Source organism: Dreissena polymorpha, chromosome 4 (genome assembly GCF_020536995.1).
Source record: "Dreissena polymorpha isolate Duluth1 chromosome 4, UMN_Dpol_1.0, whole genome shotgun sequence".
Classification (NCBI taxonomy): Eukaryota; Metazoa; Mollusca; class Bivalvia; order Myida; family Dreissenidae; genus Dreissena; species Dreissena polymorpha.
Window position 1 is genome coordinate 56,661,838 of NC_068358.1, and position 16,111 is coordinate 56,677,948.

General features: G+C 38.2%; 1 protein-coding gene across 1 annotated transcript in view; it reads left to right on the forward strand.

The window, feature by feature from the left end:
- The window catches only part of LOC127878918 (run domain Beclin-1-interacting and cysteine-rich domain-containing protein-like), an 84,006-nt gene that overhangs the window by 19,753 nt on the left and 48,142 nt on the right, over positions 1–16,111 (forward strand). Inside the window, 6 exon segments of the mRNA XM_052425474.1 lie at positions 551–707; positions 803–1,025; positions 1,929–2,035; positions 6,718–6,928; positions 10,208–10,813; positions 11,471–11,580. Coding sequence (XP_052281434.1) covers positions 551–707; positions 803–1,025; positions 1,929–2,035; positions 6,718–6,928; positions 10,208–10,813; positions 11,471–11,580 — 1,414 coding nt within the window.

Consider the following 16,111-nt stretch of genomic DNA (forward strand, 5'->3'; position numbering starts at 1 on the left):
GCCGCGTCGTCAAAGCGAAATACACTACGGGAATCAAGACAACCATGTGCGTTACGTAACATTAATTAAAAAAACGAATACAAAAACAAGTATTTGATTGAATTTTTAACTTGCTCTCAATGTAATAAATAAAGTGAAGCTCTCAAAAGTACATTATTCGAGTGAGAAAAATTAAGTTTAATTATTTGTCAGTAACTTTTATGAATATTGATATTAAATAGTTTATTACTATAATAATTGTTAATTTTGTTTAAAAACATCATTTTTGTCTTTTTGGGGCCGGAAATGATCAGTCTGAGCCAGCAAAGGCTGCATGATTATAGGACCTTCTGGCCGGCAATAAATTTTAATTTTATAAAGGACTGGTGGTCACAATATAATGGTCAAAAGAGGTCCCATTCCCAAACCTTAATTGAATACAAAAAAAAGTGAAACAAATTCCCAATTTAAATTTTTTAATTTTCTTTTTAGAAAAAGTTGTGTCTGATTGCTATAATACTCAATTTTATTTTATTTGCATGTAAACTAAGTATATAATGCTATATTTCAGTGAACGTCTTAAGTACCAGTTGCTGATCGGACTGAAGACGACTGTGGAAGGCTTGCTGTCGACCAACCCGACCAATGTCTGGGGAATGTATGGCGGGCTTCCACGACTATGCAAGCACATGGACAGTATTCTCAATCACCGCCTGAAGATGGTTGTGGTAAGTAGGAACCTGAGCTGTATCAATGATTGTACAACACATGTTTGAAAAATAAATTAGATCATATGTGTACATATAAATTCTGTAATTTTTAGGGTGACTATGGAAGCACAGTTGATTATTGGCCCTTTGTTAAGGGCCTGAAGTGGCTCAACCCTGTGATGACCCCTTTCATTGAGAAGATCCGAAAGGGCCATTATCCCAAAGGGGATAGCAAGGGTCAGGTTTGGGTGCGGGAGAGTCTCAGGGAACATAAACTTTCTATGCAGTTGAAAGTTTTGGTCAGCAATGAACAGCACATGTATAGACATTATTTTGGTGAGTGGTAATAAGTTATTAATTTTAACAAGGATGTAGGGATGCATGCTTTGAATTTGATTACACATTAATTGTAGACAAAAGAGCAAATTACTTAAAAATAATAATTGTGTACCCAGAATATTCAAAATTGAGCAATTCTTTTCAAAAATGCTTTAAAACCCTTGCATTCGACTTACTCTTTTATCTGTTTGATAAATTGTTAACAAAATGCTAATTGTTTTTACACTACTTCAAATGTATCCTCACATTTTCAAGCATCTTCACTTGTTGTCCACATTTTTTTCATACTATTATATCAACCAAATTGCAATAATAAATCTGTTTAAACATTATACAATAATTCACTAAAAGTCTGATAAGTTAATCTGATTTGGAAATGTTAAGAACAGTTAAAATTTCAAAATAAGGGTACCGAGTAACCAGTTAAAAATGTCTGAGCATCATCTTCTTCAAGTTATTATTAAAAAAAGCAAACTGCAAAAGCTGACAACAGATATTAAAAAGCATTTTTTTACTTTACAGTCAGAAATAATGATATATCCTCAAAGAAATATATTCCAATTATCTTAAAATAGCAATTGGATCGTTCATAATGACTACTACAACTTTTACCATAATTGTGTCTTGTTCTGAGAAAACTGGGCTTAATGCATGTGCGCAAAGTGTTGTCCCAGATTTGCCTGTGCCGTCCGCACAGGCTAATCAGGAACGACACTTTCTGCCTTAACAGGATTTTCGTGTAAAAGAGACTTCCTTTAAACGAAAAATACCATAAAAGCGGAAAGTGTTGTCCCTGATTAGCCTGTGCGGACTGCACAGGCTAATCTGGGACGACACTTTACGCACATGCATTATGCCCAGTTTTCTCAGAACACGACTCAATCGATGTATCACTTTCAGAGGATGCGTTCCTGTTCAATGCGGACTACTTCAAGGCCATGTGCCTGTGTCTGCAGGCAGTGGAGGACAACAGAGTGTCCCTGCTGGCAGACATTGACCCCAAACTGGTGAGCCCACTCTTCCAACCATGATCAGGAAACATATGATGGTTGATTTACTTTACTTTCTAAAGTGTGATTGTGTAGTCACCTTCTTGTCTATTATTCAGGGGTGTGATTTTTCCTCCTTTCAGCTGATTTCCTCCCTTTCAATGCCAAACTTATTTTACAAATAGTAAAAACTTTGCTGAATCTACATACAAATGAACAGTTTAGTTGAACCCTGTAAGGGGGGGTAGAGCATTTTCCTCCTCTGAGTTGCCTATAAAATCACACCCTTCATATGTCTACTTTCGAGTATTAGCTGGGACCAACAAACCAATAGTCCATACAATTGGAGGAGTCAACTAGCATTCTCAGAAAACAAATTTAGTTTCTACATGTATACCTGAAGTCATGAAAGAACTAAAGTGCAGCACTGGTCAACAAGTTAGCTCTATCCCTGCATACTGACCATGTAGCCATTTGTCTGCTAACCAGACTTAGCAATTTAAAAAATCAAATATATTTAAAGCTAACTGATTAAACTGAAGTGTTTATTTGAAACTTAAAATGCTGCTTAAATACATGTTATAACATTTCCATCATGGAAGGCAATCATCATTACTCTTTTTGGTGTTTGACATACATGTATTTTTTTTTCTTGTTAACTTTTGAACATAGTAACACTACAAATACTTTTTTTTAAATGCAATAGACACCCTTTATGTAACACACAATAGTTAGGTTAAAATGTTTCACACAATTTTGGGTTTCTAGAACTAAAACCGCTGGTGCTTGTTTAAAGATAACTGAATGTTATGTTAACAAATGACAATGTTGCCTATGGAGACTTGTTCACAGAATAGCCAAATTCTACCCCCCCCAAAAAAAATTTAAACATGCTAAGTAACACTAAGGACAAGAAAAAGGCAAATATTCAAAGTATTGCTGTGTTCACTAAGGGTATCACGTTTACAGATTTTTCTAAACGTTTAAACGAAATGAAATAAACGAAACGATACCGTTTAAACGGTATCCATACGTCCGTTTTAAAAGCATCAGTGCAATCACATTTACAAACTGAAAGTAGTGATTATTTCCGGAAGTGATATTTAGTTCATAACCCATTCGCACAATGACGTCATATTAAAACCAACTGTTCTCGTCGTTGTCTAACCATTGGACTACGCGTTTTCTACTTACATGCCGTTATATTTTGTAACAAAGATGAATTAATATTTAACCCACATTTCTTCAATAAGAGTACACTGGTGTTAATTTTTAGCTCATCTATTTTTTGAAAAAAAATTATGAGCTATTGTCATCACCTTGGCGTCGGCGTCGGCGTTTGCGTCGGCGTCCGGTTAAGTTTTGCGTTTAGGTCCACTTTTTTTTCAGAAAGTATCAATGCTATTGCATTCAAACTTGGTACACTTACTTACTATCATGAGGGAACTGGGCAGACAAAGTTTGATAACTCTGGCGTGCATTTTGACAGAATTATGTGCCCTTTTTATACTTAGAAAATTGAAAATTTTGGTTAAGTTTTGCGTTTAGGTCCACTTTTCTCAGAAAGTATCAATGCTATTGCATTCAAACTTGGTACACTTACTAACTATCATGAGGGGACTGGGCAGGCAAAGTTAGATAACTCTGGCGTGCATTTTGACAGAATTATGTGCCCTTTTTATACTTAGTAAATTGAAAATTTTGGTTAAGTTTTGTGTTTAGGTCCATTTTATTCCTGAAGTATCAAAGCTATTGCTTTCATACTTGCAACACTTACTAACTATCATAAGGGGACTGTGCAGGCAAAGTAATGTAACTCTGACTGGCATTTTGACAGAATTATGTGCCCTTTTTATACATAGAAAATTGAAAATTTGGTTAAGTTTTGTGTTTAGGTCCACTTTATTCCTACAGTATCAAAGCTATTGCTTTCATACTTGCAGCACTTATTAACTATCATAAGGGGACTGTGCAGGCAATGTTATGTAACTCTGACTGGCATTTGGATGGAATTATAGGCCCTTTATACCTAGAAAATTGAAAATTTGGATAAGTTTTGTGTTTTGGTCCACTTTACCCCTAAAGTATCATAGATATTGCTTTCATACTTGGAACACTTGCAAACTATCATAAGGGTACAGTAAAAGGACAAGTTGCATAACTCTGGTTGTCATTTTTACGAAATTATGGCCCTTTTTTGACTTAGTAACTTTGAATATATGGTTAAATTTTGTGTTTTCGATCTTCTTTACTTCTTAAGTATCAAGGCTATTGCTTTCAAACTTCAAATACTATCATGCTATCATGAGGTTACTGTACCTGGCAAGTTGAATTTTACCTTGACCTTTGAATGACCTTCACTCTCAAGGTCAAATTATTAAATTTTGCTAAAATTGCCATAACTATTTTATTTATGATTAGATTTGATTGATACTTTGACAAAACTACTCTTACCTGACATACCACAATAGACTCCACCAAAACCACCCCCCGTGCCCTCCCCCCTCCCCCCCCCCCCCCCCCCCGAATCCCCCCCCCCACCCTATTTTTTTTTTTTTTTTTTTTTTAAGAACATCTCACAAATGACCACCACACCCTCACACTATACCCCCCCCCCCCCCCGCCCCTAATTTTTTTTTTTTTTTAAGATCCTCTCACAAAACTACCACCACACCCTCACACTATACCCCCCATCCCCCCCCCCATTTTTTTTAACAGTTAAAAACAAAAATATTTATTTTTATTATTTTATGTTTGAAATACCGTCAAACCACCAAATATCGCAGAAGAATCCCTTCCCCCCCCCCCCCCCCCCCCCCCCCCCCCGAATTTTTTTTTTTTTTTTTTTTTGCATTTTTTTCGCATTTTTGGAAGATAATGTAATAAATGTTCACACCCCCACACTATACACCCCTCTTCACTCCACCCCTCCCTCCTTTGTGATTGAAAATGAGAGTCCCTTTACCTTTAAAAAGAAAATAGATGAGCGGTCTGCACCCGCAAGGCGGTGCTCTTGTTGTTTTTGTTTTACATAACAAGATGTACATCAAAACGAGCATCTGTTCATTAAATTAAAAATAAATGCTGATGAATAAACGGCGGGAAATTTTCCTCATGCACTTCATGCCGACGCGCGTTGAATGTTCAAGACGATTAGGGGCATGATCATGCAAGAAATGGCGGGAAACTTTTCCCGAGCACTTCGTGCCGATGCGGGTTAAATATTCAAGACGTCTAGGTCGTACAGGTGTATTGTTATGTCTACTGTACTGTGAATAAGGGCCATCTGGCGCACGTGATACAAATACGAGTCTTTTTCAGCAGCTTTTAATGAATTTTGCAACATAGTAATGTAATGAACTAAAATGGATTCTGTTGACATTGACTGTCGTTTAAACGTTTACTGTTTTTGTAAACGTTTTTGAGCAAAACACGAAACGCCATCGTTTAAACGTGATACCCTTAGTGTTCACTAATAAGAGAATTATTATTATTATTATATGTATAAGGACCAAGATTTTTTTCAAGTACCTGTGGTTCCGTTTATGGGTTATCATCAATCAAATTAGATAAATGTGTTAAACTAGTTGGGTCTTTTTTTCATTGATATGATTTTTTTATTTATCCAAATATATAAGTTTTCTATGAAAATAAATTACAAACATTTTCCAAAAATATGACAATCTGTGACCAAGTATCTCATTTCTACTCAAATGTAACATGTTACAATTTTGTTATTTATTTGAAAAAGATATTAAATTTATATAATAATAATAATATAAATAACTAGAAATGGCGCGGCAGAGGCCGACGCGTATCCCCATGTCGCATGTTTAACCCAGGGGGCGCCCCAGGGTTGATAATGGGGCCATGCATATTTGAGATTGACCATATTGTCATAAGATACGTTCAGTATCAATTTGAAGTAAATCGGTGTAGAAATGAAGAATTTATAGAAAAAGGCAATTTTGGGTGGGCGTGGTCTACGTTGGCGAGGGTGCCCCAGGGTTGGTTATGGGGCCATGCATAGTTGAGAACTTGAGATTGACCGTATTGTCATAAGAGATGTTCAGTATCAATTTGAAGTAAATCGGTGTAGAAATGAAGAAGTTATAGTAAAAGGCATTTTTGGGTGGGCGTGGTCTATGTGGGCGGGGGTGCCCCAGGGTTGTTAATGGGGCCATACATAGTTGAGATTGACCGTATTGTCATAAGAGATGTTCAGTATCAATTTGAAGTAAATCGGTGTAGAAATAACGAAGGTAATGTAAAAGGCAATTTTGGGTGGGCGTGGTCTATGTAGGCGGGGCGCCCCAGGGTTAGTAATGGGGCCATGCAATGTTGAGATTGACCCTATTGTCATCAGAGATGTTCAGTATCAATTTGAAGTAAATCGGTGTAGAAATGAAAAAGTTAATTTATAATAACATAAACAAATGAGTGAAAATCTCTGACCTGGCCCCACCGCAACCCCCATAACTTTTACCAAGGGGTCAGATCAAAATTCCAAATAGTGCACAGTTGCACATATGCTCATAGCTACCATGTATATAAGTTTCAAGGTTCTAGTGCTTATAGTGTAGGAGGAGATAGTGGCCAGGACGGACGGACAGACAGACGGCGGAGATAACCACAATATCCCCACGCTTTTCCCCACGCTTTTCAAAAAGCGTAATTAAATATGGTTCATTTTTTGGTAGCTTAACTTCAGTGCAGCCAGGGTAGTTCCAACTCATATATTTCGCCGAACCTCGTTGCCGAAGTCTTCACCAAACAAGCCGACCTCCTCAAAAAAAATTGGCTCAAGAGTGAAGAGCAGTGACCTGTCAGCACTTGCACCTCATTTTGTATCTCCAAGCAGGGAGAGCTTGTTGTCTTCCTCATTAGAAAATGCAGTTTCATACAATCTTGGTAAGCCTCTTCAATATATCAGTTTAAAGTTTCTTACTTTTCCAACCAAAATTGATATTATTTTAACTGATGCTACATTACACAATTGAGTTTATGTGGAATATCTGGCACACAATCATCATCTAAAATGAAATTCCGACATGCCTTTAGGATGTGTATGTGTATTTTAGTGTAAAATGATACAAGTCGGCTGTACATGTAGCTTATCCTTTCATTACACACTAAACAATTGTTGAGAAATCTAGGGCTTAGTTGATTGAATGTAACATTTCCTATATTTGATTGATTATGCGTTTCCTTAATTTGAATGATTGATGAAAATTCAAAATAATGATATTAACAACGAACCACTATAAACTTTCTCATTTTTAGCTCACCTGAGCGATAGCTCGAGGTGAGCTATTGTGATCACTCAGCGTCCGGCGTCCGTCTGTCCGTCCATCCGTCTGTCTGTCTGTAAACAATTTGTAAACATCTTCTTCTACTAAACCATTGAGCCAATTTCAACTAAATTTCATGTGGAGCATCCCTAGGTCATGGGACAAAAGAATTGTTAAAAAAAATTTGATCGCATAACCAAGATGGCCGCCATGACCATATATGGTAAAAACCTTAAAAAATCTTCTTGTCAGAAACCGCTCATCAGATTTTCAAAAAATTTCACAGGGATGACCTTTGAAGGCTCCCCTGAAAAAGTTGTTCAAAGAAATTTGATTCGTCAAAAAACATGGCCGCAGGAGCTCGTTGAACTTTGCATGTTTATTCGTTTTTGCCTATTTTGTGAAAACTTTAAAATCTGTTCCACATTTTTTGTCCGATCCTTTCCAAATTTGCACAGTGTCTTTATATCAATGAGGACACGAACCCTACAAAAAATGAGCATTATTGGTCCATGAAGTACAGAATTACCTCCCCTTGAATTGAGAAAATGGTGTTTATGCAATAAAGTCCAAATTTTTCATCCATACTACTTCTACTTCTACTACTACCAATACTACTACTACTGCTACTACTACTACTACTACTACTACTACTACTACTACTACTACTACTACTACTACTACTACTACTACTACTACTACTACGACGACTACTACTACTACGACTACCACCACCACCACCACCACCACCACCACCACCACCACCACCACCACCACACTACTACTACTACTACTACTTACTACTACGACTACTACTACTACTACTACTACTACTACTACTACTACGACTACTACTACTACTACTACTACTACTACTACTACGACTACTACTACTACTACTACTACTACTACTACTACTACTACTACTACTACTACTACTACTACTACTACTACTACTACTACTACTACTACTACTACTACTACTACTACTACTACTACTACTACTACTACTACTACTACTACTACTACACTACTACTACTACTACTACTACTACTACTACTACTACTACTACTACTACTACTACTACTACTACTACTACTACTACTACTACTACTACTACTACTTCTATTACTACTACTACACCACCACCACCACCACCACCACCACCACCACCACCATTCACAGTGACAAAAAACGTATTCACACAATGGCTGCTATTACAACTTATAGCCCATATAGGGGGGCATGCATGTTTTACAAACAGCCCTTGTTTCTATGGGATTTTAACCACAACTGTTCATGTTTATCTCCGACACATATTTTTAGGTCACCTGTCATGAAGTGACATGGTGAGCTTATGTGATCGTGTGATGTCCGGCGTCCGTTGTGCGTGCCTGCGTGTGTCCGTGCGTCCGTCCGTCAACAATTTGTTTCTGTAGACAGTAGAGGTCACAGTTTGCATCCAATCTTGATGAAATTTGGTCAATATGTTTATCTTGATGAAATCCGGTTTGGGATTGTATTTGGGTCATCTGGGGTCAAAAACAAGGTCACTAGGTCAAATAATATAACAACCTTCTGTAGACAATAGAGGTCACAGTTTTCATCCAATCTTTATGAAATTTGGTCAGAATGTTTATCTTGATGAAATCTGGGTTGGGATTTTATTTGGGTCATCTGAGGTCAAAGACTAGGTCACTAGGTCAAATAATAGAAAAACCTTGTGTAGACATTAGAGATCACAGTTTTCATCCAACCTTTATGAAATTTGGTCAGAATTCTTGATGAAATCTGGGTGGGATTGTATTTGGGTCATCTGGGGTAAAAATCTAGGTCAAATAAATAGAAAAACCTTGTGTTGACAATAGAGGTCACAGTTTTCATCCAATATTTATGAACTGTGGTCAGAATGTTTATCTTGATGAAATCTGGATTGGGATTGTATTTGGGTCATCTAGAGTCAGGAACTAGGTCACTAGGTCAAATCATAGAAAAACATTGTGTAGACAATAGAGGTCATAGTTTTCATCTGATCTTAATGAGTCAGGTGAGCCATTCAGGGCCATCATGGCCCTCTTGTTATACATATGTTGTGGTACACGTGTACTCCCAATAGTGATTTATGTGATAACCACAAGCTTTCAAGATATAAAATTTTAAAACATTTGTCGAATATTTCTTGGCACTTCAGCCTTTTTATTTCAGGATGCTCATAAGTAAAATATAAAAAATTCAATTGATTAAAAAATTTGTAGGTGAAAGTTTTCTAACAGTGACATTTACCAGCCTTATTCCCAAGTTCAAACAAGCAATGGAATTCTATGCAAATGATGTTGGACTGTGAATGATTATTCACTTACATTATGACATTATTAATAGCATAAATGGGAAAAAAGGTGATAAAAAAATAATTTATTATATTGAATTTTCTGTGCTATAGCTGATGTCATATAATTTAGTTCTTTTGTGGCAATAGAGAACATAAAATATACATATAGCACTAAAATTAATCAATCTATGTTAAGAATATAGCAGTCAGAGATGGTACATACTCAGGTTGGTTAAATTAAGTTAAAGCAGTATTATATTCTCTAGAAAATATTACACATTCATGTGTTTTGCACATCCCCAAAGTTCAACTCTGGAAAACATCTGCTATTTGCAATAATTTTGGTTTATTGGGTGGTTGATAGAGTCCTGCATTTATCCAGTAATCCATGCTGTGGGATTATCTACAGTGGTAAGTCATGTACAAAGTTTACGAGTGTGGGGCATGCAGGCTTGTGCTTATTTCTACTTATGTATTTGGAAGATTTGGGTAAGTTTAAAGAATATTCTTAAGATTAGTCTTAAGTCTAAAGAAGTTTTTAAAATCTAGGTCCTAATTTCTTTTCGCAGGTTCTAGCACCAGCCCTGAGGACAATCAGCAGCTGGCCAGGGAGGCTCTGCGAACGGTCCTGAAAAAGTCTGGTTCCATCTCAGACTCCCTGGAGCGCCCCAGTCCTAACCACGCATCAGAATTCGACCTCTACAAGAGCATTAATGAGGACCCTCTTTCAAACTTAGCATTGCTAAAGGACGATTCTGGAGGGAGCAATCTAGAACCTTCTTTGCAAGTTATTAAGGTGAAAAAGATTAATCTGACAAGAAGTGAGTCTGAAAGTGGAGTTGCTCGGAAAGTAAAGAGTCAGAGAGCGGCGGAAATGGTTGAGAAAATCATACACGAAGATAATGTATTTTCTCTGTCAAAATCAACGGAAACACTTGTGGCTGGAGCGAGTTCCAAGAAGATCAGGTTTGAAGATCCTGTAAGAGATATCTTTTCTGATTCGGAGACTGTTGAAGCCAAGGGAAAGCTAAATGGGGATAAGCAAAAGAGAGTCAGACCAACCCATAAGAGGTCAAGGTCAGATATTATCGGTGGGAAAAACTTAGCTTTACAGAAGGAAATCCTCGAGGATGATGAAGAAGCAAAACCGAATGCAAATTCAAATGGAAATGCAGGTAGGCTTTAAATTAAAGTAGTATTTATAATTGTTCCTATTTCAATATCATGTGTTTGGCTGACTTTGAAAGTTTGATCTTAGTTATAGTCTTACATACTTAACCAATAGGAATCAAATCAACTGTTACACCCATTCCATTTGGCCTATTTTTAAAGGTTAGGCTAATTTTATGACGTCATACTTTGGTAAACGTTAAGCTTTGCATATTGGACTATTAATAATTTGTGTACACTATGCTTGATAAAAATTAATAATTTTATTAATATATGTCAAAATTGACGATCCCAAAACTTTTGATAAGAATTTTGATATTTGTATTATTTTCAATTGCAAAATGTTATTGTCAATACCAGTCAATATCATATATGATTGATATAAAATTATATATATGAATCGTGCTCAAAGAAAACGAGGTTAAATGCAGGTACATGGTTGTCCCATATAAAATTTCCGCCTAAACTGGATTTTCGTCATGAAAAGTTTACCTTTAAACGAAAAATGCAATAAAAGCGGAAAGTGTGGTTCTTGATTAGCCTGTGTGGACTGAAAAGGTGACACTTTATGCACTTGCATTTAACCCCTTTTGAAAGAGCGAGGGTCATATGTTTTGTCCCGAAATTATGCTTTCACCATTCAGTGTTACTCTGTGTTGTAGACCACGTGGACGGAAAGCCAGATGGGATGTTCTCTGTACCTCAGCAGGGGCAGTCAATCCTCAATTATCTCTCACAGCAGGAATTCCATACATGTGCAAATCTGGAGAAGGTATTCACTCCTTTATACTGCGCTCTAGCAACTATCTTTTTATGTACATTGTAGAACCAGACATAAATTACTAATTTATAATGATCATGCTATATGCCTTTTGCAAAGAAGAGGTAGGTATATTTCTTTGCAATTGTAAATAAGAAGATAACTGTCATTTTTTAAAGGAATGTGTCAAAGGTCAAGGTCACGGGCTTTTAACACCAGATGTGTTCTCGCTAATTGTCTTGAGAACCTTATCACCTACGATCATGCAAATAGGAATGATGGTAACTTGGGAGATAAACTTGATGCCTATCAAGTTAAAGGTCAACTTGTCAAAGGTCAAGTTCATTTGGGCTTGTAACATCACATTAATGTTCGCACCATATCTAAAGAATTCTTGAACCTACAATCATGTTATTTGTATTCTTATATTTTGAAAGGAATAGAAGAAATGGAAGACACCATCTATTTTGAGGTCAATAGGTCAAAAGTCCAGGACAATTGGTCTATTAAAAAACAGTGCTATTGCGACATCTCGGGAAGGCTTGTACCTGCAATTATCCCAATAGGGATGCTGGATTTGTGGGAGGAAAGAAACACACCTAGTGGTTTTTAAGTTAACAGGTCAAAGGTCAATGTCACATTGGCTTGCAATAAAAAAAACTGTGCATATATTGATAACTTGACATCATACCATTTTAATGTCATTAATACTGACCTGTTATCTCATGCTTCTCCTTTCCAAGGGGAATAAACTCATCCGGAATTTTAACTGGGAATCCGCCACCTCAATACCGTAATACAGGCCAGGTTAAACATAGTGCAATGCAACCTAGCCAAAAATCGGTAACCAACTCTCAATATTCTTTCCGGATCAACCAGGTGTATACTTGTCTTTTACGGCTCTGAATTAAAATATTGTTTTTCGATTTATTTCACTTGGTTGATTGGGGTTTTGAATAGATAAATTGTGTTATTTATCTTTTTATTTCTCATTCGGATTAATTTGTGTGGATTTAATGGATTTTGTTTCATTTGTAAAAGGTAAGCCATGCTTGTTTTTATCGAACAATGGTTTATTTCTACCATGCTGGGTGTTTTCAGGCGCGAACGACCACGTGCAAAACGTGCTCTTCTAATACATTGCTAGAACGTGCAAAGCATGTTCTTCTAATGTGTTACGAGATCGTGCAAAGCGTGTTCTTCTATTGACAGATTGTTTATCATTTGCCATTGTGTGCAATAATGATTTTAAGGTTCCGTATGATAATCTAATTGATTGTCATTTTATTTTTCATCTGTTTTGAATTAAACGTTTGTTTAATTTATGATCTACGGCAGTATTATTATAGTTTTCATTATGGTCAAATAATGATTTTATGTGCCGTATGATAATCTGGTCTGTGACCAGTTTATGGTTGAATATGTTTTGCTCTTGTTTTTTATATATTCGACTACATGAATGTCGCAGAAACAAGAGTGGATAAATACCCGGTGACTTCGCAGACCATGGATGATAGTTGCAGCATCAGTCACCGGGTATCGGGCACGATGGCGACCGTACTATGCTAAGTCTCTGAGACAGTCGGTCAACATCAGACCATATGGCGACACCCGTCAGCCGGTCTTTGCCCGATGGCATTGGTCAAGGACATCGACCAATTCCGGACCATTTGGCATCCGCCATACGGTCATTATCCGGTGACAACACTGGTCATGATATGACCGGTACGTCACCGGGGACGTTGATCACGGACCTTTGATCAACGTCTGACCGGCCGGTCCGGTCATTGATCACCGGTCCGGTCACCGGTCATGTCACCGGTCCGGTCATTGATCACCGGTCCGGTCCAGTCACCGGTCATGTCACCGGTCTGGTCATTGATCACCGGTCCAGTCCGGTCATGTCACCGGTCCGGTCCGGTCATTGATCACCGGTCCGGTCAGGTCACCGGTCATTGATCACCGGTCATGTCACCGGTCCGGTCATAAATCACCGGTCCGGTCCGGTCAACAGTCATCAGTTAGGCCTGCCACCGATAACACCAGTCACCGGTCAAGAAGAAGAACTCGGTCTTCATCACTGGATTATTCTCCTTTTCGTCGTCGAATACATCGTCTTCATCAAGGAGTAGACATCGGACACGCTCTTCTTCGTCAAGCAGTTCTCATCGTCGCGGCTCTCGTAAGTGATCACGTCGTCACTCACGAAGATCTCGGTCTCATCGCAGCCGATCCACATCTCGACAGCGCAGCCAATCCAGATCTCGACATTGCAGGAAATGAGGACGTTGTCAACCTTCACGTAGACATCATCGGACTTCATGGAGCACAACAAGATAGTTATCGAACATACCTCTCCTTCATTGAGCAGTTCTCCGCGTTGATACGCTTGTAAGTGATCACGTCAATGCTCACGGAGACAATATTGTAGAAGACAATATTTCCAGCGTAGCCGAACAATATTTCGGCATCGCAGTTATATTGATGTCGCCACTTCTCACGTAGGCGTTAATGAACCTACTGTTCATATCGACGTTCTCCATTTTATTCCTTTAGGAATATCATGTCTCCATTCCACGTGTGATGGTTTTTCTTATGGCATCCACACATGTTGCAGTCACCGAGCCGTATTTGTATACGAACACTAGTTTCGTTTAACGTTCAGGCTTCGGGATAAGCTGTTCTTTTCTCCACTACGACTACAAGGACACTTATGCCTATTAATACTGATAATCAACCGTTGTTTTCCAGTTAACATTATCAGATGACCTCGTGGATGGTCATTCTTCTGCACCAGATATTTCCATTCTGACGCAGTTATATTATACCGGTCCCGATCACCGGACATCGGTCACCATTCATCGGTCATATCACCGATCACTGGTCACCGGTCAGAATAAGTGATGTCTCATCGCCATCGGATGGGATTTTTGGCACGATCTTCTTTTCCGAGCAGTGCTTGACATTGATATCAGACCATATGGATTCCACCCTTTTTCGGTCTTTAACTGGTAACGTCACCGGTCATATTATGACTGGTCCGTTCACCAGGCTACAGTTACCGGTCATTGACCGGTCCGGTTTGGTCACCAGTTACCAATTACTGGTATTCCACTGTGTTTTCATCGGTCAATTTTTAGTATCACGGGTATCGTCTACATTACCTAGTTGTATACCCCTGGCTATGATTGTATTGAATACTATATTTTATGGATTCAACAATCTACATGACTTTTGGTGTTTTTATGCCCCCATTTCGAAGAAAAGGGGGTATATAGTATTTGCACTGTCTGTCGATCGGTCGGTCGGTCGGTAAGTCGGTCGGTCGGTCCCTCGGTCAGTCGGTCGGTCGGTCGGTCACACTTCGTGTTCGCTCTCTAATTCAAATAGTTTTCATCCGATCTTTACCAAACTTGGTCAGAAGTTGTATCCAGACAATATCTAGGTCAAGTTCGAATATCGGTCATGCCGGGTCAAAAACTAGATTACGGGGTCACTTAGTGCATTTCAAGGATTTAGCATGGTGTCCGCTCTCTAATTGAAGTAGTTTTCATCTGATCTTTACTAAACTTGGTCAGAAGTTGTATCAAGACAATATCTAGGTCAAGTTCGAATATGGGTCATGCCGGGTCAAAAACTAGGTCACTGGGTCACTTAGTGCATTTCAAGGATTTAGCATGGTGTCCGCTCTCTAATTGAAATAGTTTTCATCTGATCTTTACTAAACTTGGTAAGAAGTTGTATTAAGACAATATCTAGGTCAAGTTCGAATATGGATTATGCCGGGACAAAAACTAGGTCACGGGGTCGCTTAGTGCATTTCAAGGATTAAGCATGTTGTCCGCTCTCTAGTTTATGTGGCTTTCTGATTTATTTTGATATTCTAAGACATTTTTATGCCCCCGAAGGAGTGCATATAGTGATTGGACTGTCCGTTTGTCTGTCCGTCCGTCTGTCCGTCACACTTTGCGTTTAGATTTCGAAAAATGCTCATAACTTCTATGTCGCTTCAGATAGCAATTTCATATTTGGCATGCATGTGTATATGGACAAGGCCTTTCCATACGCACACAAATTTTGACCCCTGTGACCTTGACCTTGAACTAAGAGTCCGCATTTAGGTTCGAAATCTGCGTTTAGGATTTGAAAATAGCTAATAACTTCTACCAAGCGTTTACACAGTTATACTTTTATGTAGTGACAAAGTTACAGTTGGGGGCATCCGTGTCCTGTGGACACATTTCTTGTTCAATACTGATGTTCTACTGGCGACGGTTACCAAATCATCTCCGCTGACTTGGTCTATGGTTGATTTTCCTGACCATCCATTCTGGTGCTGGTTATGACCTACTAATACAAGAAGATTATGAAATACCTATATTTGTTATTTCTACTTCTATCTCAACCGGCTACATGCAGACTACTGGTCTTGCAGATAGATCGGCTGAAGTGGGCTCGGAGACTAGCATTGAGGTCGAACATTACTATTTGACCTCTATTAATTTATGTTTGAGACCCGAAGGATGAATTGTTTTAACCGCCT